Below are 24,380 nucleotides of genomic sequence, written 5' to 3'. Positions count from 1 at the left end.
CATTATTTTGACGTCCGCATCAAAAACATCCGTTATTCAATACGCTGTGTGCATTGGACGTCAATCTTCCCATTGACTTCAATGCATTGCCATTTCAATCAGTTAAATCGCGGCAAAAACGGCAGTTATTTTAAACATGCAAATCGGACGCTTTTTTTTTTACGTTGTGTGAACGTAGCCTACACTATGGGGGTCTCTGATAAATAGAAAAATAACCTAAAATTATGTACCCACAGTCTTTTTCAGGTCCTTCCAGTCCCTTCAGTCTCCTGTCCTGTCCACTCAGGCAATCAGTGGCTGCTGCAGTGTTCATCTGAGAAGCAGATGGCTACAATAGAATGGAGGACTGGAAGGAGCTGAACAAGAGCTGCAGGGGCCAGTATAGGTTCATTTTTCTCGTTTTCAAAAGCCCCAGCAGTTTTGTAGAACCCCTTTAATGATTTTGTCATAGTATAAAAAGTATAAACACCTATAATTGCTGAGTTATATCTCCTATTATATATTTTTTTAATCCTATCCAGGTCTAACAGCAGCGGCCGCAGCTGCTGCGGCTGCTACCAATGCGGCAATAGCTGAAGCAATGAAGGTTAAGAAAATAAAGCTAGAGGCTATGAGCAACTACCACAGCAGCAATACACAGCACGGTGCAGATTCGGACAATGGAGACCTCAATTCAAGTGTTGGTAAGCTTCAGTAAAGTGTTTAGAATCACAAAGTGAATATATGCAAATTTGTACAGTGGTCTGAAAAGTATTTGGAATGACTAATATTTTCTAAGCTTTTGAAAAATAATATTTTAAAGGTATTTCTATCAGCACCATATCATGCTCAGAGTTGTACACATGGCAACTAGAAGATAGGGAGATACAACAAGTGCTAAGTTTCTCCTCTCCTCTGTCTGATGGCTGTCTGCAAAATTATAGAATCATCTGTTCCTCCAAGAGCCATGTACATCAGTCATGCAGAGCAGGGAGGGATGGGGGGGGGGGGTTGTGCATGCTGCAGCTCAGCATGGCCTCTATGACTCTTGAGTTTAGAACAAAACATGATTTTATAACTTTGCAAATATCCATCAGCTATTTTCCCATGTCTGTAGCTTTCAGATTCCCTTTAAAAATCACAAATTTAGATAGATGTTTAAAGGAAATACTGATATTTATAATTAGATGGAACTGGTAACACATGTAGTAGCACATTTTATGTCTGTATTGTGGCCACAAGTCCCAATTTGACCAGAGAAGTACTGACATACTGAGAGGATCATAGATTTGCAGCATAAGGCTGGGTTCACACTACATAAGACACCGGCCGTTCTGTGTCCCGGCTGTGTCACAGAACGGCCAGTGTCAGTGAAGTTTATCCAGGAAAAACTTAAATTCTGTTGAATTGGGATGCCAGCACGTCCGTGTGCGCCTGCGTCCCAATTCACCATGGAACATTCTACATTGTATGACCTGTCAGGCTTGTGCGGCCGCTATTCAATGAATAGCGGCCACACAAAACTGACGTGTCCATTTTCGCTGCTGTCGCTAGGGATCCCGGTTGAAGCCTATACTATGTGTATACACTCCAGCTAGGATCCCTTTAATTTTCCATTGAAAGTATTTTTTTAAATTTATTTAAATTTTAATTAAAAAAAATGTTGTGTGAACATAGCCTAAAAATGTGCCTCTATTATGCATGTGTGAAGCCAGTCCATTCCACAGTATTCTTTATATCATTTTAATGTTTGTATTGATTTAATGGGGGTTAAATTTTATTTTATATGATTCCATTGACTACAGAGGCTTTACTACTTATTGGAGTATTTGTATTCCCTTTCTGTTACCAGCTAATACATCGAGTGATCAATATTTACTTTATAACTATGACTATAAGTATTATTTCTACTATCTCTTATTATCAGGTTTAGACTTTGTTCACACTAGTGTAATTTGCTTTCCATCAGGGGCTCTGGTATTTTTTTTTTTATGACAACAGTAGTGTAGCCTGTACCTGTAAAAATATCAGAACCTTAAAATGGAAAAGGGAATAAAAAGAAATCCACTGTAACTGTGGTGATTCTGTGAATGCTAGTGTGAACAAAGCCTAAGTACAGCTTTCTCTTAATATCTTTTTATGCTTACAAAACAGGTCCAAATAGGAAAAAATGTTGGGGATAATTTATTATTCAGTCGTGTAATTGCAATGCAATATTGTGTGCAGTTTAGTTTTTTTTTAAACATTTTTTTTGTGTGAAATGTATCCATTACATAGTGGTCAACTAGAGAGTTGCCTTAGGCACAGAGCTGTCTTTTTAATGGTTGAAAAAATAAAAAAGATTTAATGTTAAAAAATGTGCCATAATTCCGCAGTTAAGTAAACAAAGTAAGCCAAGTAATTGTTGGTTTAAACTTAAACAGTCAAAAGACGTTAGAAATATACATGAGTCACTGTGATAAATGTGGTGCATTTTCAGACTGTCTAGTCTAAGTTAAGACTATGTAGGTATTCCACAGTTTTAGAATATCTGATCTTTTATCAGTCAGTAGGATTACAGTGATAGGCAAGGTATATAATTTTTATTTTATTTGACGGCTTTTAAAAAATTACCACCTTTTTTAAAAAAACTAAATCTGTTTAAAATTGCTCTATTATGATCCTTATAACACTTTTATTTTTTGGTCTATGGGGCTGTGTGAGGTGTAATTTTTTTGCGCCATAATCTGTACTGTAATCTATCAGGGACGTGTTGGCAAATATTTGACTCTTTGATCACTTTTTATTACAATTTTTCTAGATTTAATTTGACCAAAATTCAGCATTTTTGTATTTTGGCGTGTTTCTGCGCTTACGCCGTTTACTATGCAAGATCAGGAATGTGATAATTTAATAGGCTGGGTAATTACTCATGCAGCAATAGCAAATATGTTTATTTATTTTTCTTTATAAAATAGGAAAAGGGAGTGATTTAAACTTTTATTATGTGATGGGATTTTTTATTTATTGAAAAACTCCCCCCCCCCCCCGAAAATAACTTGAAGTCCCCCTGGACTGGACTGCATTCATCTGAGTTCAGTGCTTGATTACAATGGGCTGCTGGAGCCCATATTAATCAAGTGCTGAGCTTGGATCCTGGCCTTAATCCTGGCATTTGCATAGTGTGGTGGTGATCTTGCCACTAGGGGGTGGCGCTGTACAGAGATGGCTAGCATCGTGCCCATCCCCCAGGGAAGTCATCATGGGTTAAGGGGTTATATTCTAAAATCACTAATAACACAATATGTGAATTGTATAAAAAAATTGCATAAACCAGCCATGAAAAAAAAACCTTTGATTGTGTTCTGAACCACTTATTTTTTAGCTGATTTTATAAAGCTGGTGAGGTGCCAATACGAGACACCTCACTGCCTCCTCAATAGACCTTTATTCTACAGAAGTGGCAAGGTTTATTCTATGCAGATATTTACATGCTTGTTTAATGAGTCGGTAATCCGGGAGAAATAGTGGTTTTAATAGAGCATATTATTAATCCAAATAAGGATTGCAAACAGTTGTGAACTTGTTACTGCCGAATTGCAAAGGTCAAAATGTAAAGGGAGTCGCAGGCAGCCAAAGATGCAAATAGGTAATTATTTTATCTCCTACATTCCAATTTAAAATGATAACCTTGAGTTCAGATGCTTCTGCAGGAATTACCATTCTAGGGGAAGGTGGAAAATAAAACACGGGATTTAGAAAAATAAAGCATTAATGGCCTGAGAGGAGAATAAAATATGGCCGTGACGCCTTATCCCCCTCACCCAGAATCAATTGGATTCTTTTAGTTTAATATTTACTTGCTAAGATGAGATGTTAGTCTGCTTGGTGATAAACAGTCTGCTGCTGGCATCTGAAGGTGACCTGTCAGTTCATATGGACAAATCTCCTGCTTACTGAAATGTACAAAATAAATCATTAAAGCAGGCAGGTGCTCATTCCTAGATTTAAATCACCATAGATTTATGATTTGAATTAATGCTTCATTTGGTCATTGAAATAGATGCTGACAAAATGATATGCAGTAGCTGAATCTTCCATACTGTAGCCGTCCTAATATTGATTGCTGAGATGTCTGCAATCTCTTCTTTATATCAAGTAGTTTCTTGTGACAGGTTGCTTGATATGGGCCATATTATTGATAAGACAATGCTGTTCATGGCATACACACAATTTTCCTGAACATTAATATAAATTGCTATATTTGTGTAGAAGGAGAGGAGGAGGTGAAGAAGAAAGTGAATGTAATATTTTAATAATGGGGCAAATAGACACTTGGTTTAGTGAGCACATAAATGTTCTTGAAGTTACAATTGTGGCAAAGTCATTTTTTCCTATAAAAGAATAGAGGAGAGGATAATATAAAGGAGAACTGGAAAGTAGAGGCTAAAAGTAATTTGTTCAGATAGTGTTGAAGGTCTGGAAGTTTTTTTCCCCATAATATTATAGTAAAAGATGTAGTCACATTGTACAAAGGAAGATATAGCAGAGCTGATGAGCTTAATGCAGCTCTATTGATACTACATTGTGATAATTCTTTAGTAACTGGTGTATAGCTGTGACCGCAGGGCTGTATTTGCCACTAGGCACCCATGGGCCTGTGCCTAGGGCAGCACTGTAGGGGGTGGGATTCATCATTTAAATGAGTAAAAAAAATAATAAATACTTTTTAATATAGCTGCCGTCATCATGCTGAGGCTTTGAGAGAAAAATAATTTACCACTTTGGTTAAATCCATGGGAATCAGAACTGCTGTAAAATTTACTTGCAGCCACAGCGTGTTCATTATGTTGTGTACTTTTGATTGATTTTACCACTTTCTGTGTATAGGGATGGAATCCACAATGGGGCTATGCTCTACTCAGTATTTTGGTCAGTATTTTGCAACTAATAGCAGGAGTGGAACACATTTTAAAACAATGGCCGTTATTTGTCATTAAATGGTGGCCATCCACTAGATTTGAACAGTGTGAGAACGTAGCCTTTCTGTGTTTTCAATCCACTCCTGGTTTTGGTTGGAAAATACTGACCAAAATCCTAAGCACAAATACTGAGTGGGAACATAGCCTGAATCTGCAACAAAATTCTCATGTAACACATTTGATTTATGTTGCTTATTTATGACAGATATGCTTGAAAAAAATTCAGATGCATATGAGTGTGAAGGGCTAGGGTAGAAGGAGTTGTAGATATAGTTCCGACCTACGGTCTAAAGGGAAAAAAAGAACAGATAATAGCAAGTCACTTCTGCTTTATATGTAAGTAGGCATTCTATAGGAAGTGCCACACCTTCCACACAGTGTATTTTTTGAACAGAAATGTAACTTCTCATTGAACATTTAGGCCGGATTCACACAGTGTATGACAGCGCCCATTCTGTGACACAGCCGTGTCACAGAATGGCCGCTGTCTATGAAGTTCACGACGACTGGTACGGCCAGATGAACTTCACTTATTTTGATTTGGAATGTGGGCGAATTCCGGTGTGCCCGCATTCAAAATCACCATAGCAGACAATGTAAAGTGCAGCCAGTGCCGCACTTTACATTGTCTGCACTGTCAGTTTTGTTAAATTCATTAAATAGCAGTCACACAAAACTGACATGTCAGTTTTCTATGCAGCCACATGGACACATAGAACACTTTACTGAATATTTATTAAAAATTTACGTTGTGTGAACTTAGCCTTAGGCTAGATTCACACACAGTATTTTTGCTCAGTATTTTGGTCCTCATATTGCAACCAAAACCAGGAGTGGATTGAAAACACAGAAAGGCTATGTTCACACACTGTTGAAATTTAGTGGATGGCCGTCATTTAATGGACAATAACTGGCGTTATTTTTAAAACATCAGCTGTTGTTATGAAATAACGGCTATTATTTGTCAGAAAATGATGGCCATGCGCTAAATTTCAACAGTGTGTGAACATAGCCTTTCTGTGTTTTTAATCCACTCCTAGTTTTGGTTACAATACGAGGACCACAATACTGACTCAAATATACTTTGTGTGAACCCAGCCTTAGGCTATGTTTACACAGCGTAAAAGTACATCCGTTGTTGCCATTGGCAACAACGATCGTACTTTGTACGGTGTGGAACACTGCCTATTCTTCTATGGGATCCCGGACGGAGCGCATACACATTGTATATGCTCCGGCAGGGATCCCATGCAGCGCCGCAAAGAACTGACATGTCAGTTTTCTGCAGCCGCAATTCAGTGACCTGTCAGTTCACACAATGAAGCGAGCGGCTCCGCCCGCATCAGAACACTGCGGCTGGAAAGATTGTCCGGGAGGATCTTTGCAGAGACCGGCCGTTCCGTGACCCGGCCAGGTAACGGAACGGCCAGTCTCTTACGTAGTGATAACAAGTGATGCTTGATAAAGGCCCATGTTAGACAATATAGGGCCGAAACGCGTTGCAATAAAGAGTATATGTTTACTATGCCATCTACCTCTGGATGATCCCTGGCTGCACCGTTGTGTGCAAATTTAAATACTCCTGCGCTTATTATACCTGGTGTGGATTCGACTCTTGGTCCTGTAATCGGCTGATTACACATCTGCGTAGTGATAACATAGCCTAAGGCTGTATCCATGTTTCCCAGGACTCCCAAGGGCTGCATCCAACTTCTTCAGGCCAGTAATAAAATACCACACACTCGATTTTGCAGGAACCTGAGTGTGCTCGTGTTTCACTCATCTTTTGCCATTTCTACTATTGAGCTCTAAGGGTATCAACACACTGATAAATAAAATGTACAAACTTAGATGCCCCTATATTCCTAACCAGCATTTTATAATCTTCATAGATTTAGGTTGAAGATTAAAAATGGGTTTCAAAGGTAATCATCCTTTTAGAAGTCGTTAGATTGACGCATTAGCAGCAATATCGGGCACCATTTGGACTGGAAAAGGTTGAATTTAAAGAATGAAATTATTTACAAAGAAGCAGAATATCTCTTCTCCGCTTTGTACTGTTTATAAAATATATGGATAGTTTAAACAGACAAATGTTTTCCACACAGTAATATCTGACACACAGAACTCGTAAACAGACATCAACAATAGTAAATGGCTTGCTTTGAAGGAAATGAGTTCATACTTATTCAGAATGTGATCTCAAAACAGATACCACAAGAAAATCACATTGTTTAACCTACATGCATAGAAAAATGTTATTATTTCTTAAGGAAATGAATCAGTTAGAAAGATGTTGAGGCCGTGTGCCTTAAAACATAGGAAACATAAGACATCATAATTCCCTGACATAGAAGAGTCAAAAAAATCACAGAATACAGTATAGTGAAAGCAAAGAAGTGCATGCTTATGTTGTATGATACTGATGATAATGCTTTAAAAAGTTTTTTTTAGATTAAATAGTGCTTCAAAGGCATTATTATTATTATTATTATTATTATTATTATTATTATTTTGGATCTTGTCTATGCCTCTGGCTGCAGACACAGAGGGGGTAGAGTCTCACCAAGTGATAGATCAGTAACATAGAACTTCTATTTTTTAGCTCACACCATAGTGCACCCATATGTTCCCATATGATACAGCTTAAGGCTATGTTCACACACAGTATTTTTGCTCAGTATTTAGGTCCTCATATTGCAACCAAAACCAGGAGTGGATTGAAAACACAGAAAGGCTATTTTATTTTGTAAGCTATTTTTGGCTTCTTGTTGTAACTATTTACATTGCAGAAATATGCACTGTGGGGGAGATTTATCAAACATGGTGTAAAGTAAAACTTGCTCAATTGTCCTTAGCAACCAATCCAATTCCACCTTTTATTCCTCACAGACAGGAAAATGAAAGGTGGGATCTGATTGGTTGCTAGGGGCAACTGAGCCAGTTTCACTTTACACCATGTTTCATAAATCTCCCCCTATGTTCTCTGCCAACATATTCATATTCCTGTATCTGTGCATCGTCATATACCTGTTTACAAGCAGTAGTATCATAGCATTTAGCGCTGGTATAGAAAATGTATTAAATTCAGAGTCAGTTGTTTGCCAAGAGCAGTTGTGTCTTTCCTTTCCTCGTACCTCCTATCAGTGAACATAAAGGGTAGCTTCACACGTACCGACTCGCAGCGTTAATAACGCTCCGAGTCGGCTAGGTCCTGGCAGATCACTTTCACTACATACACACAGCGGTCTAAACGACCGCTGCGTGTATGTAATTCTGCCAGCCGCTTAACCCCTTCAGCTGCCGCCCGGCTCTGTATACATTACCTGTCCTCGCTGCACGGGGTCCCGGCGTACTGCTCTCCCGCCCGGCCAATCAGTGGCTGCGGCAGGGCAACACACTGATTGGCCGGGCGGGAGAGCAGTATGCCGGGACCCTATGCAGCGAGGACAGGTAATGTATACAGAGCGGGAGCGGGAGCCGGGCGGCAACAGAAGGGGTTAAGCGGCCGGCAGAGTTACATACACGCAGCGGTCGTTCAGACCGTTGTGTGTACTGTATGTAGTGAAAGTGATCTTCCAGGACCTAGCCGACTCCGAAGCTACCCAAAAAGTGTAATTCAACAAGGGCAAGGTGGCAGTGCTTGCAAGAAAAGAGAGACTTTCTAGACTAATGTAAAGGCCATGTTGCATCTTGAGGTATAATGAGGGTGGAATTCTAAATGACCAACATTTTGAAAGTTGCTTTAAGATGTACTGTACAAAAGTTGACTGGTTATGTTTATATTGACATAGGTTGCCCTATAAAACTGTAAAACTGAGTAATTTGTGGTACTTTAACTACAAGTATTTAGTTAAAAATAATAATCCTGTATACATTTGAAACATATAAAACTGTACAGGGAATTTTTAGTAATTCTTTGTTAAGGATTGTAAACAGCGCTGTAGAAGCAATACAAGCAAACTAAGGAATCCTTTACACCACAATAAGAGACATATCACAGTGCATTTCTCCTAAAAGTAGGACTTTAAAATCAGGTCATCATGGACACAAGATAGTTGTTGATGGATCCTGCTAACTGTCCTCTGATGTATTCTGGCAGGTTGGATTTCAATCTGCATTTCAATGTTTTTGGCCAGATGTGTCAGACAGCCTCTTATTTTTCACCAACCATTAAAAGAACATATTTTGTATTCTGTTGATTCTAGTGAGAATTCTTATGAGGGAGCCAGGAGATTTACCAGTCAGCTCTTGTGTGTTTATGGCTAGTGGAAGGTGTTAAGCTTTCTGCTCACATAGTCATGGTCAAGTTTCCATGTTGTTCCAGCTTTAGGTTTTCTAAACACCACTGTCAAGAATTTCCATTTAGAATAACAGTCATTGTTTCTGTCACATTTGATGGAAACAAAAAGGGCAAAATGCTGCACTATTTTTTATGCCAACAGAATAGACACCTGAAAGAACACAACAGACCCCTTTTTTAAGTCAGTTGGCACCCATCATTCAACAGGTCCAACACTGCTTCCTTTGTAATAAGCCATGATGATGATGTGGACAGAGCCTTAGTTTGTTATCTTTTACTGTTACCAACAATAAGATTATAGAAGGCTGAAATTATACTAGGACCTTTGTAGCCCTTTGACTGTTAAATGATAATATACTTTGTTAAGATTTAAGGCTATGTTCACACAACGTAAAAGTACGGCCGTTATTGCCATCGGCAAGAACAGCCGTACTTTGTACGGTGTGGAACACTACATTGCCTTCTATAGGATCCCGGCCGGAGCGTATACACATAGTACACGCTCCGGCCGGCGCCCCAAAGAACTGACATGTCCGATTTTTGCGGCCGCAATTCAGTGAATTGCGGCCGTAGAAAGCTCTGTCAGTTCACACAATGAAGCAAGCGGCTCCGGCCGCTTGCTTCATTGTGTGATATGAAAGTTCTGATGTGGGCGCATGCTGATGTGTCCGCATCAGAACACTGCAGTACCGGCCTGGATGATCTTTGCAAAGACCGGCCGTTCTGTTCCGGCTTGTGAACATAGCCTAAAGGTAGAAAGAGGCTATTGTATTGGGTTTGAAATCATAGTCTAGCCGTAAAGTCGATGTGTATTTTGCTACTTGAGGGTAATAGCTGTTCTGTTGTTCTGAAAGTTACCTAAAATTTTTTAGAAAAAAATCTTTTAAATCTACAACTTTTATCAAGCAGATTATGAAGGGAGTGTATTGCTTAGTTAAGCAACAATAGTACTTTTAGGCTAGGGATACATGGCAAACTTTGGCTTCCACATGGGTCAGGTGACCAAAAATCACAGTGTTGTACTTACCTTAGCAGCGCAGTCATTGCAGTGTGACCGTGTGGTTTTTGCTCATATGACCTCTGTTGCATTAGCAGAAAAATGCTGTTCGGACACTGCAAGTATAAGTCATTGGTGTGAAGTGACCTGTCAAGGGTGGTAGATATTGATGTATAGTGACTTGATGCTTTGTGTCTAGTATTCCCTCTGTTTGTTCTCTGTCTACAAAAGTTTGCAACTTCACCATTTTACCGAAAGTCTGCAAGACCTTGAGAAATCAAATAAAAGGAAAGTGAAATTTCAGGCCACTGAGCACAGCACTGCAGTTGCACATCTGATTCTCTGCCTTGGCAATGTTAATGAACCTAAAATCCTCCCAATAATTAGATGAGGGAATTGCTTATATTTTCAAACAGATGATGCTGCTATAATGAAACGATTGACAGGGAATTTAGGAATGTCTACACTAGTAATTCGGTTTATGTTGAAACAAAAATATATTTAATATAACCTTATACGTAGATGGATGGAGGTACGACAGTGTCAGAGTTAAGTAGATAGGTTAATATGGACGGGTGGGCTTTACTTTAAGTAGATTACAGTATCATGTTTGTGACTTCCATTTCATACTTCTTTTTGTCGTATTAACATTTTTTTCATTTTTATGTATTTTTTGTACACTTGTTCTGCTTGGGTCCCTTAAAAAGGACTAAGACTCCAGAGATGGAGTCGGATTGAGTGCACAGCTGTAACTGCTGATGAGCTAATTGCTCCTTATCTCTCAGACCCATTCATCTTCATTTTTTACCAATTACAGAGAATTATCTGTGTTCTCAGTTGGATATGAGAGTTAATCCTTTTTGGTTAAGCTGGCAGTGCTGTGAGCAGATTCTAAATAGTCGGGTGAAGAAGCCATCAGAAGCTTGCTCCGCAACAGTCTATAGTTCAATGACAATATTTCCAATTCATAACATGTTTTGTATTACTAAAGCCTTCGTATTGAATGAAATCCTTATATAATGAGACAAAGAGAAATAAGACTCTTTAATGCAGATATGCAAATCTATGTATTATCTTAAGGAATATCATTGATAATAATTTTACATTAGAAATAGGCGATCTGATAAGTAAAGCTTACTTACAAGTGAAAGGAAAGAATTTCAGTTAATAAAATATTTTTTTTCCCCTACATCTGTAAGGCCCCCAAAGGCATCTTATGATTTGCATTTTCTAAGTGGGAACCAATTCTGTCTTCAAGCACTCCTACCAATTTTTTTTACTAATACTATTTGCCATGTTCACTAAAACTGCCCATATATTTTTGATACTGTAGCTGTCAGATGAGAAGTTCTGTCAGTCTCTACACACATGCATGCTCAGCTTAGTCGAGTGTGCATGTATTTTCTCTGAAGAAAATGATAAAAGGCCATGGCTAGATGCATCTGGCAGTGGCTTATTTCCCCTGGAAACAAAAAATCAGGTAAGTTGAAATCCATCATGATTAGAGATGAGCGAACCGGGTTCGGGTCCATCCGAACCCGAAAGATTGGTATTTGATTAGCGGTGGCTGCTGAACTTGGATAAAGCTGTAAGGTTGTCTGGAAAACATGGATACAGCCAATGACGATATCCATGTTTTCCACATAGCCTTAGGGCTTTATCCAATTTCAGCAGCCACCGCTAATCAAATGCCGAAAGTTCGGGTTCTGATCGACTTGAGCATGCTCGAGGTTCGCTCATCTCTAATCATGATTAATCCCTTCTTACCACAGCATTTTCCATATTGGGAGAGTTAAGGTAGCCTCATATACATAACATAGTAATCTAGTCTACCCCAGCTGGTAGGTTCAATTGACTTTCATTACATGTAAGAGCACCTTAAGATACTTTTGATAGTATTTATTATCTTAGCGTTAGAACATCTTACCCCCCTCCTTTGTCATTTTTTTCTTGCAGCTTTGAAATGTGTTTTTTAACCAAGAGTCTCCATTACCAATGAAAATAATGAAAATAGCAGCTTAAACCTTTGTTTGTAGTGATATTAGCATCCTGCTTGTTGTCCTAGATTGTGAGTTCTTCAAAAGAAGAGCGTATCTGGGACAGAAAACTGCTTGCTATTTTCCAAAGACTAGGAAATGAAATGTAATATGGCAGTGGGTTTATATTTAATCTTGTTACTTTTATTTCCAAATACAGAACAGCCAATATTACTTTAGAGGTAAGAAAAGTTGACAGGTATTACTTGGGTGGTGACAATGATGATATATGAGCTGAAAAACTACCTTACAGAGATTCTAGGCTCAAGGTCTTGCTGGGTCCTCTGCCTCAAGACTGGATATACCAGTAAAATATTCCGTAAAAACGGAAGTTGTGTATTAATCACAGCCATTGTTGCCGATGTGCAAAAACGGCCGTGATTGATACACAACTTACGTGCATTCTAAGGGAATCCCGGCCGTAGGGTATACACACAGTATACACTCTGGCCGGAATCACTAGCAGCCGTACAAAAAAATGATATGTCAGTTTTGTGCTGCCGCTATTCATTGAATAGCGGCTGCACATCCCTGACAGGTCAAACAATGGAGTGTGTGGCTCTGGCCATACTCTTCATTGTGTTCAATGGTGAATTGGGATCCGGGTGCACACGGATGCGCCTGCATTCCAATTCAGCACAATTCAGTACTGGCTGCCGGGATGAGCTTCACTAACACCGGCCGTTCTGTGACCCGGCCGGGTCACAGAACAGCGGGTGTTTTGCAGTGTGTTAACATAGCCTAAGTATTCATTAGTACTTTAGTTTCAAAGCTGTAGAAATATGAAACATCAATAAAACAAATACAGTATATATTCCTAAATATGTTGCATATGGATAGGCTATCAGTTGTGTTTTTCCTGGACAACCCTTTAAGATGTGTATACATATGCCTATTTAAAAAGACATCCGTTATTGCCCCAATTTAATTGACTTCAATGCAATGCATTGAAGTCCATGGAATGATGGACGTCCATTGCTAACAGTGTATATATGATGGACATTGACTGCGCGGATGTCAAAATAACGATCATGTCAATTCTTTACGGACATCTTTTGCAAACAGTGGACGTTATTTTTTTAGCTGTTCACACACAGTTTTTCTTTTTTCACTATCATTTCACCGTTTTTACTATCAAATTCAATGGAATTTTCAATTAAGGACACACCCAAAGGCCAATTAGCCCACCTAATCTAGAATAATGTACCAGCAGCCATCATATCACTGACGGGCGGCCAAACTGCAAAATGACGGATATCATTTTTTCTTTTAAAAAACGGAGAGGAAATAATGTTGTGTGTAAGGTGCAGTCTGTAAATGTCTTCCTAATGCTTTATTCTAAGGGTCCATTTACATAGAAAGATGATCTGACAGATTATCTGCCAAAGATTTGAAGCCAAAGCCAAGAATGTACTAAATAATAACAGAGATCAGGTCATAAAGAAAAGCCTGAGATTTCTCCTCTTTTCAAATCCATTCCTGGCTTTGGCTTCAAATCTTTGGCAGATAATCTGTCAGATAATCTTTCTGTGTAAATGGACCCTAACTATAATACCAAATGCTCTGGTAAATGAAAATCTTTCTGTAAACTGCTTCACATTGTGATTTAGTGGATTCCTTTGTACTTGAAACAACAGAAAGATTTATATGCAAGCACTGGACTTCAGCTACAGAAGTTGCCTGGCAAGCACAGTAGTTGATTTTATATAGAGATGCAGTTTTACTTTTGTCCTCAAGATGGGGCTAGAGAGGGGTAAAAAGTGTTGAAGGAAAATTCTGAAAAAGACTACAAGTTTACACCACCCCTCACTTAATAACAGTTTAGCAGAGATTTTTTTGTGTATAAAATAGACTTGTTCTTTGCAAAGTTAGGGGTCATGTGATCTGATGGAAATGTTATGCTGCATCAGAGATATGTTTAAAGCCTGTACGAAATGAAGTTGTATTCTCAGAAATGCAATACACTATGAAAAAGGCTTTATCTATGTTTAGTGTTTCTTGCTATTGTACTAACATAGACATGCTGGTTATTTACTGTATCTGATGATGCCTTATTCTGTGATGACTGTGCTGACATAGATTAAAATTCTCTTATCTATCTACTATATATTCCCTTTATATTCTCTCTCTCTCTCTCTCTCTCTCTCTCTCTCTCTCTCTCTCTCTCTCTCTCTCTCTCTCACTCTCTCCCCCTCTCTCTACTAATGTGTTGGTACAGTTATACAACATCTATTGTCTGCATATAATCTATCTATCTATCTAATCTATCTATCTATCTATCTATCTATCTATCTATCTATCTATCTATCTACATATGGGTGATGAGTATTCTTTCCTTCTGGAGAGATTTCTGTCTTAGCACAATACCAGCAATGCTTTAGGACTTCAAAAATTGGAGTACAACACTATCTATTTTGTATCTATTATCTACCTATCTGTCACCTACTATCTATCTATCTATCTATCTATCTATCTATCTATCTATCTCTAACTACAGTAGCTATTTATCATATCTGCTTGTCTATCTATTTTACCATCTATCTTTCTTATAATATCAATGTTATCAATCACCTATATGTTCTCTCTCTCTCTCTCTCTCTCTCTCTCTCTCTCTCTCTCTCTCTCTCTCTCTCTCTCTCCCAACAGTACACGAATATTCTACTCATTTATATAAATTTTCCCATAGCTGTTTTATTGGTATTTACCGTGATAGTAACTCAGGAAATTCACCTTGCTCGCTGGCAGATAACATAAGATAAACTATTCCCAGTTTTCAACACTTTAGCGCACACCTTGGTGTTTTTCAGCTTGTTTGTTATGTAAAGTGACCTTGAAAATGAATATCCTATATGTGTGTCTCCTAGCTCACATAAAATCAGCCATCTGCTATCGCACTCCTATCACAAGTGGAAAAAAACACAATTGTGCAATTTTACAGCCACAACATGAATATGTTAAAAAAAAAATCACCTTATTTCCTCAAACAGCGAGTCTTCCTGACAGCCCCGACACATGCAATTATACATTGCGGGGAGAATTACTAGGCAGATAACAATTTGGATGGCTGTTATTAAAACAGTATGTTCAGTTCATTTTCAACAGTTTCGAATTAGACCCAGTCCTAATGAAACAGATACGGTTTCCTTCACAAAGGGGCTGATCTCCCTTAGTTAATATAGCTTTAGCGGTGCCTCGCCGACCATGCCTTTAGCTCTATTTGTGTTTCACAGCGTGATAAGCCAAGAGTGTTGATTTTTAAGAATCCTGCTGATGAAAGGTAATGGAATTATTACATCTTTATCGCATTATACAAAAAAAGGGGAAAAAAAGCTGGTAGGTAATGTTTTTTATTGCCAGTTTACAAAAGCTTAGTGGCTGGAAAGGCTTTCTACTCTTTCTTGAAATCATTTCATCCATGGAAATGATATGCTATTATTTAATGTCTGCACAGCAAGTCTGAGAGGACCTAATAGTGAATGGATTGGACGTGAAGTGCCTCCTGCTTACAGATATGGATCAGCTCAGTCACACGCTGTACCAGCTGTCATCCCAGCCATACTGCTGTGATTTAATTAGTGTGTTTATGTCCTTTCTAATAATATTTCCCTCTCTATGAAAGGGCAAATGCAACAGGGACTTTTTCCCTCTGTGGCTTTACAGATTGAGGAATGTGGCCTACATTTAATATTCTGAGACAAGGGATTGAATCGCCATATCTGTCACTTCAAGCTGTTGATTAATTGTTCAGCTGAGAAGTGTTTTTCCTTCCTTGGGGTCAGGATTGTGCCACAGAGACTACAATCAAGTAAATATGGGAAGAATTACATATATGATTTAGAAATATGTTCTGACCAGGACCTATCTGGTCTCACTTAAATTGGGATGACGTGTTATTATAACACAAGCTTCTATGGAATATAGTGGCTGGAGAACAGATGAAGGAGCAGATAGTAATGGCTATATATAAGCATGGGGTTTTCATATATGTGCTACATATGGGTGTCGATGAGGAGTATATGGTATGTATAGGCAATCTGGGTCTAGGAGAGGGATGTGTCTAGAAAAGTAACATGGGGGCTTCAAAAAAAATTGTGTCAACTAAATTGTACATAATTGAAATATTCCTCTATCATCAAAGAGGGAATTGCAAGTTACCACAACCACTTTCTGCTGCCCAAGGGTGTATGCGTATGTGGTCTGTATGTTGCACATTACCATTCCTATGGCTTCTCCTACAGCTGACTGAGCAGACAATGTGACTGTTGGATATTGGAGAAAAAGGTTCTTAGGTTTTCATGGAGAAGGACTGGGATTCTTTCTTCCTGAACACAGACAGCCACACCTTTTGAGCCTGCCATACTGTACAATCTGCTGCAGGTGCCAGCTGCCAGAAAGAACACTTACTAACAGTACAGCTAGTCAGCATCTATTAACAAGATGTTGGCTGATCGTTGTCTTTCAACATGTTGAAATGTCAACGACAAGGATAGCAGCGATATGTTGCTATTACACGGAGCGGAAACAACAGACCGCCGTTATCTTTTATGGGCTGCCTGGACGATCTAGCGATCACCCGGGCACCCCATCACCCGGGCACCCCCCCCCCCCCGCGCTCCTCATGTCTCGTCAGTGCGTGTAATAGCGCCAGCAGCCAGCGGGAACGAGGAGCAAGCGAGTGCTTACCTTACAGGTCGGCCCTCGCTTGCTTCCTCTCGTTGCCCCGTGTAATAGGGGCTTTACAAATTGGATACACAGGACAGGCTGTACAATACAGAAGTTGGATGTTGTATGATATTCAGCCTCCAATACAGTGACCATATAATGGTAGCTCAGGTGCTCTACAGCCCATATGAGCAAATGAGTTACATCCAATGACATAGTCTCTGATTGAAGTTGTCATATTTCCCCTTTTTCTCTCTATGTGGCCCAGACCATAGTTGCCTCCAAAGAATAGATCCAAACAAATAATGCCCGAAATGTCCCCCATATGGCAACTTTTTGTGCCCTATCAAGTATTAGAGCTCATTGAGTGTCTCCCTGGAGTAAAAGTAGATACAATTGAGAAAACAGATAAGAGAAAAGCGACATAACACAATCTTATTAGGTTACAGAAGCACAGAGGACACAACTTGGGGCCAACAGACACACTGGTACTGTGGCCCTGAAATTTGTGTTAATCTCTGCAGTTACTGAGATTTGTGTTTTTTTTTTTTTTTGTACTACAATAACATGAAGTGCTCCTCTGTCCCCTACACCAGGCTTGAAATGTTTACTACAGATATTTCTGTTTGCAGAAGTTTTTCTCCAGTTCTTGCATACTGAGATCTTATTTAAAAAAAAGACAGTAGACCTTAACACACCCATCAACTGAGCAGGTCTGGTATCAGACACCCTTAGGCCTCATTAACATGTCAGTATATTTTTGCTGACTGAAATTTGTGTCCGCATTTTGACATCCGAAATCCGCTAAAAACCATCCATTGTGCACATCCATAGCATAAGTGTTTTCTTGTTTTTTTTGCTGAAACCCATTATGCAGTGTTTTGAACTAGTTGTGTTGTGTTCAGCATTGTTGCAGACAGTTTGCAGACTGTTTGTGGGCAGTTTGAGGATGGTTTGTGGACAGTGGAGGCTCTAATAGATTTCTATGGTAAAATGTGCTGCAATTGCTGTCCACACTATACCATGACTTATTTTCTTTTTTTTGCGGAACGTAAATGCGGAGACAAATAATTTTTTTGCAAAAAATCGCGGATTGGCAAATGACACTTTTGTGGACATGTGAATGAGGCCTTACCAGGTGCCCATTGGTACATTGTCAGGACTGAGATACCACTCCCCTAAAGCAGGTTTTTAGAGCAGCGCAAGTAATATAGTTTATCAATAGAAATAGAAATAGCGTATCCACCACATCCTTAACCATGACATCTGGCGTCAGAAGGCATATTTGCGCTAGAAGTTGTCTTCTGGGAATGTCTGGCACAAACACCCCTACTTTTGTCAGATCCCATGGTTCCGGATATGCTGACTGACATCAGATGCCACTTTTGTGTCTCCTATATTGACAAAATGCATCCCGCATGACAGTACAGCCTGTACCTTCCACTTTATTTGCCAGTAAATTCCACTTCAGCATTGCTGTGAATTCTGGGAAGTTTCTTCTACTATATACCTTCTATTATGAACAGGCACCATCACTGAAACATAGAGTGCCGACATTATACATTCCTACAGCCAAAAGTGTCACATAACTGCAGTGTACAGGGGAGTCCAGGGAGGAACACGTGCAGAAAGTTGTAGACCATATAGAGAACCCTCTATTGCTGTAGTATTGAGGCATCTGTATTGTGAGCTAATGTTAAGAGCATGTGCTGGTGACAGGTTCTCTCTAATAAATATTTTACAACAGTGCTGCCCAGTGCTATTACAGTTTAACATTAGAAACCATCAATATTATCCAATTTGTCATTTTGTCATTTCATTTGTCATTACAATAAATGACTCCACTGTGGTCATGATTGATTTGAAGTATCTTGTTTTAGAGTAGTGCCGTGCAGTATGTTATTACTATTTTGTATTTGGAGTAGCGTTGTGTTTATATTCCCATCTATTTAAGTCCATCATTTGTGGTTTCTTACACTATATTAAACCTAGTTGTGGCCTGTCAGCCACTGTGAAACGCATTTAGTGAACTACTTGCATATATTCACTTGTAGAAAAAGTGTATTTTTATTTTTTTCAGAGAAGAAGAACGTTCTAGGTCTTATTGGAAAACAAAATCAAATTTGTATGTGCATGTGCAACACATTTATATTAATTGGTTTGTCCTTTCCAGTTCTGTTTAGCTCTTCATTTCCATCACTTTTTCAAAGGTCATTCAGTTTCCTTTCTAAATCCGACATGACAGAGAGTGAGGGGAAAAAAAGGCTAGTTAAATGAGCATATCACTACACAATCACCCCTCTCACTATTCATTTATCTAATTACTAAAACACTGTCACATTATTATTTGCAAGTTTTTTTTGCAGCTATCACAACTGTTTCATTCGAGATGGCTTAATCTTTGTGCGCACTATAATATTTCATTGAAGAGCACTTCACATTCGGGTATACAAAGTATAATGTTGTTGCCTGATGACCTCTAGAACTTTGCTCTTGACTAGTCAAGCTCAATGAATATAGTTAAGAAGGCTACTAAAAGGAGTACAAAGTCACTTTTGTATTTAGTATCTTATAAGGAAACCACAATTGTATACAGTATGTAAATAAATAGATTAATGCACTGCATATGGCGGTATAAAATGCTAGCATTAGATTATAAGATAATAAAACACTGAAAAACTACTCAGCATACTTTAAAATAGATACTTTACATGCAAAGAGAATAAGAAAATGCCAGCACTCTAGGGCCATACACATAAATTTAAGTATGTAAGAACAAACAAGCACCACCATGTGTAATTTCCGGCCTGGCATGCCACTTCCAGTTTGCCCTTACTGCATCGTCCAATGAACATACAGGAGCTTGGTTACTCTCATTCCTCTGGAATCTGCAATCATGGGGGGGGGGGGGGGGGGGGGGGGGGGGCTAAACACAGGGACTGCTACCTACCACCACCACCACTCCTCCCCCGGTGTAGTAAGTTTGGTGCCTGTTTGTTCTTACATACTTAAACTTTTGTGTCTGACCCTTGAACGCTGGAATTTTCTTGTTCTCTATACATGTCAGTACCAGCAATATCAATGCCGGGGGATTTAATCTAGCGCTCTCCTGGAGAATATCATACTGTAGCTTGTGATAAGGATCTACATATAAATACTTCTGCTGACGTGGCTAGAGGTGGAGTGGGTGATTGAACATCAGCCACTATCACCGGGTGAGTTGTAATTGGGCGTATACTCTTGTTTCATGAGTGCTACTCCACACCTTCTATTCTACTTTACATGCAAGTGTGTGTCTTTTGCAGAGGAAATCTTTCATCTGACATGTTGTGCGTATATTTTGGATGCCCTTAAAGAATCCATTGCAATAAATAACTAAGGAGCCTTTCAGACTGTGTAATGAAGAATGTTTTTATCTCCAGTATCAGTACTCATGCCATCCATGATATGATCTGGGTGTTTGTGGAGCTCTGATTGTGCCTCCTAAATAAACCGCAAGGATTTGCACTAGTAGATTTACACATGAATTTTGTACCCAGAGGTAGGAAACAGGTGATGGTTACTGTTAGAGAAGAGCAAACCTCGAGCACACTCAGGTCTCTCTGAACCAAAGCTTGTGGCACTTGATTACCGGTGGCTGAAGAAGTTTGATGCAGCCCTAAAGAGTTCTGGAAAATATAGATACAGCCTATGGCTTTGTTCACACAACATGTATTTTCTATTAATCATTGCTGTTATTACTATTTGCAACACCGGTCGTATTTAACAGAAAATGTACATTGCATTGAAGTCAGGGGAATCCCAGCCGGAGTGTATACACATAGTGTACACTCCAGCCGGGATTCCTAGCAGCTGTAGGAAAAACTCATATGTCAGTTTTTTGTGGACACTATTCATTGAATAACGGCCGCACAGAACTGTTAGTTCACACAATGGAAAGTGCAGCTCCGGCCGCACTTTCCATTGTGTGCTATGGTGAATTGGGATGCGGGCGCATCCGAATGCTCCCACATCCAAATTCAAGAGAAATGAAGTAATCTTGGCTGGTACTGCAGTACCTGCCAGGATGAACTTCACTGACACCAGCAGTTCTGTGACCGGTGTCATACATAGTGTGGACCTGGCATTAGGCTATATGCATGTTCTTCAGGCAGTCTAAGGGTTGCATACAACTTCTTCAGCTTCTGGTAATCAAATGCCACACACTCTGGTTTAGACCAAACCAGACATGTTTGAGGTTTGCTCATCTCTAGTTATTGATCCAGAGCACTGGATTCAGAATACCCAATGTAAGTACTTCTTGATCTGCCCTCATGTTGCTATTATATATTCTTTTTTTCTATAGTCACCATTCAATAAAGGATGTCTACAGGTCCTTGGTGAACTAGTCAACAAGGAATTAGCTTTGTCTTACTAAGGTACCATCATTTTAGACCATAGTAACAGGATAGTATTAGGAAATAACACTAGTTGGATTTAGTGCTGTTTCAGTAGTTCCACTCTCAATAATTAGAACCCTTCACATAATAAACCCCTCAATAATACCCTCAGTAGTAAGTTCTTTGTTGTACTTTTGCATTCGCCTGAACCACTAGGTGTCCTGTGGTAGCTCTCTGAGTTCTGTGGTGTAGTTTGCCTGGGGAGTTACCATTATCTAGTATTTACCCACTGCATACCAAAGGGTAATGGCCATTTTATGTTACGTAATGGACATCTAATGTACCAGTGATAGTTACCTTGTTGGCGTAATAGTATAATAGTATAGTTTGATTACCCAAATAATCTGTTGTCCTTGAGAAAGATGACGCTATGAAGAATATGATTCTGCCATCGCCTCTAAACTTATGCTTATGCCTTATAGCTGTCCTTACGTTGAATTAACTACTTGTTTGCGCGTGTCCCGGAGTATAACCAGCTCTTTTTTTCCAACTAACTAACCTCCCTCTGCTCAAGATAAACAACCACAGAGTTGCGTAAAAATAGATTTTTTTTTTAGTAAACTATCGATGCATGATAAAGAATGTATAAATGCAGTGTGTATGTGTTCCAACCACTTAAAGTCTATAAAGGCTTCAGTGAGAAAGAGAAGTAATTAGTTCAATAAAAAGCATAGAAATTTTTACTAATGATGCACAACTAGAAATAAAAGAGTAGCACAGACTTGACATTTTTAAGCACTTGCATGGAATGCATTCACTACTAATTGATTTTTAAAAGCGTTCTCTGCAACAGCAAATGTTTGGTAGTGGTTTGGCAGCGCTCCAGTACATTTACTACAAAGCATAAATAGGTCATTTTTTTTTAGACATTGCTACTGTAAAATGGAAAATATTGTTTCCAATTTGGGACACTTTCTAATTTGATATCCCAGCTGCACAATTAAACATGGTAAACATTTTTTTAAGTATTTATATGCTGCCAATATTCAACGTACCTGCTGTCACGGGTATTTAAAATGGGCATAAATGTAAAATAACTACAATTAAACTTGCTTTTCACCTCCCTTTATGCGGCTTATAAATTGTTAATTCTCTGCATATTGTAAATGGCTCGATCTGTAGGCCTCGCTGACCTTTTGATGTTGTATCGCTTTACCATTATTAAGTAGTGACACTGCATACAGTACGTGTTCATCATGCCGGCTTTATCTATTGGATGTAGTGGCTTAAAATAAAAAAAGGCATTTTTGGAGCATGCATACTGCAAATCTCAACAGACAGATGAAATATTAATGGAAATGACATGTATTCTATTTTAGTAAAAGAGCACACCAAATGATAACAAGTAGCCCTGACGAAAGCAATCAGTTTAAAAGGATATTGCTAAGTATATGAGAAATTTGATACCTGTAACTAGGAGTTTCTAAGATCCTGTCTGTTTTTTATTGATTGCACTTTAATATATGGTCCCAATGATTGAACATGCCATTAGTAATGCCTTTCTCCTACCAGAGATATCTGTGGTATATTGTGAAAAATTGCAGCAGACCATTTTTAAGAAAACTAGCACTAGTGATCATTTATAATGCTATTTCTCTTTACACCAAAATGCTAAATCAATTTTCCTATTATTGGAAATATCATTTACTTTCATTCATACCTAAGCAGAGTCATGTAATTTTTATCAGCAGCTGGGGATGAAATCACCTTTTGCACTAGCCAGCTCCTAAGCAGCAGCCATGAGGTCATCTGATATTCTAACAGAAGTAAGGGAGTAGATGTGGACTATCACGGTAATAAAATAATCATAAGTAGAACTGCAATAAACTTGACTTCTTATTAAAAGGTTTACGTAGAAATACACATGGATGGCTAAACCATAGGGCAAAAAAACATTGTGATTGCAGTACTTTTGGCCGTATGCAGTAAATACTTCAGAAATGCTACTATTAAACTATATTTTTGTGTTTTGAAATGAGGGGTTAATTGCTAAAACTGCAATCACAATGCTACTGCATTTGGCCAATTGTAATGCAACCCAACCACAATGCAAATGATTTTTTTTTTTTTTTTTAACCTTTACAGCAGGTCATCAATGTGTGGTCAGTGTTGATCTGAAGCATTTGACCCCCCAAAAAGGGCTGCATCGCTCACCCTAAGGCTATGTTCACACAACGACTGATTTGGCGACTGATTTTGATATTTTAAAAAACGTCCATTTTTGCCATGATTTAACTGACTGGAATGGCTATGCATTGAAGTCAATGGGAAGACGGACGTCCAATGCACACAATACATTCAATAATGGACATTTTTACAGCGGACGTCAGAGTAATGAACATGATCATTATTTTCAGACGTCTTTCGCAAACTGTGGACGTTTTTTATTAGTTGTTCACACACAGTTTTTCTTTTTCCACCGTTCTTTCTCCGTTTTTACTATTAAATTCAATGGACTTTTCAGTTAAGCCACACCCAAAGGGCAATTAGTAACCCCAAACTAAAATAATGTACAAACACCAGTCATTGCCATAAGGGGAGGCCAGACAGCTAAGTGACATCCATTATTTTAGACTCAAAATAACGGACGTAATTTTAAACGGAGCTGAAAATAACGTTGTGTGAACATAGCCTAATAAAGCAAATCTGTGACTGTGTCACATGTACAGATGTGGGGGTAATCCTGAATTTAAGGGAATCTGCAAGCTGCAATTCTGGTTCCAAACTGCTGATAACATGGGATAACTGTTAGAACAAGGAGACACATGGTACCTTTCATATATTCATCTGTGCCCCCATAACATACAAAAATTATCTTTTATTTTCTCTTATGATTCAAAGAGGCTTTCCCACGCTCCTTAAGAACTACAAGCAGGAACGCTTCTTTAACACTCTGCACAGGAGAATAAAAGCATTTACTATGTTCTGGAAGCACAGACATACATATTAAAGGTACCATGTTGTCTCTCGTTATACCAAAGTGTTTAGGAGCACTTACTTCCA

General features: G+C 38.8%; 1 protein-coding gene across 8 annotated transcripts in view; it reads left to right on the top strand.

Moving 5' to 3' along the window:
• The window catches only part of DACH1 (dachshund family transcription factor 1), a 265,889-nt gene that overhangs the window by 151,360 nt on the left and 90,149 nt on the right, over positions 1-24,380 (top strand). For 7 of the 8 annotated variants that reach the window (XM_069970605.1, XM_069970604.1, XM_069970603.1 and 4 more), the window contains exon 3: positions 522-683. The exons of the other annotated variant lie outside the window; for it this stretch is intronic. In XM_069970605.1, coding sequence (XP_069826706.1) covers positions 522-683 — 162 coding nt within the window. The remainder of the gene's footprint in view (positions 1-521; positions 684-24,380) is intronic. 8 annotated transcript variants of the gene reach the window in all.

The sequence above is a fragment of the Dendropsophus ebraccatus genome, chromosome 5 (genome assembly GCF_027789765.1).
Source record: "Dendropsophus ebraccatus isolate aDenEbr1 chromosome 5, aDenEbr1.pat, whole genome shotgun sequence".
Lineage (NCBI taxonomy): Eukaryota > Metazoa > Chordata > Amphibia > Anura > Hylidae > Dendropsophus > Dendropsophus ebraccatus.
This window is presented reverse-complemented; position numbering and strand designations above follow the sequence as displayed.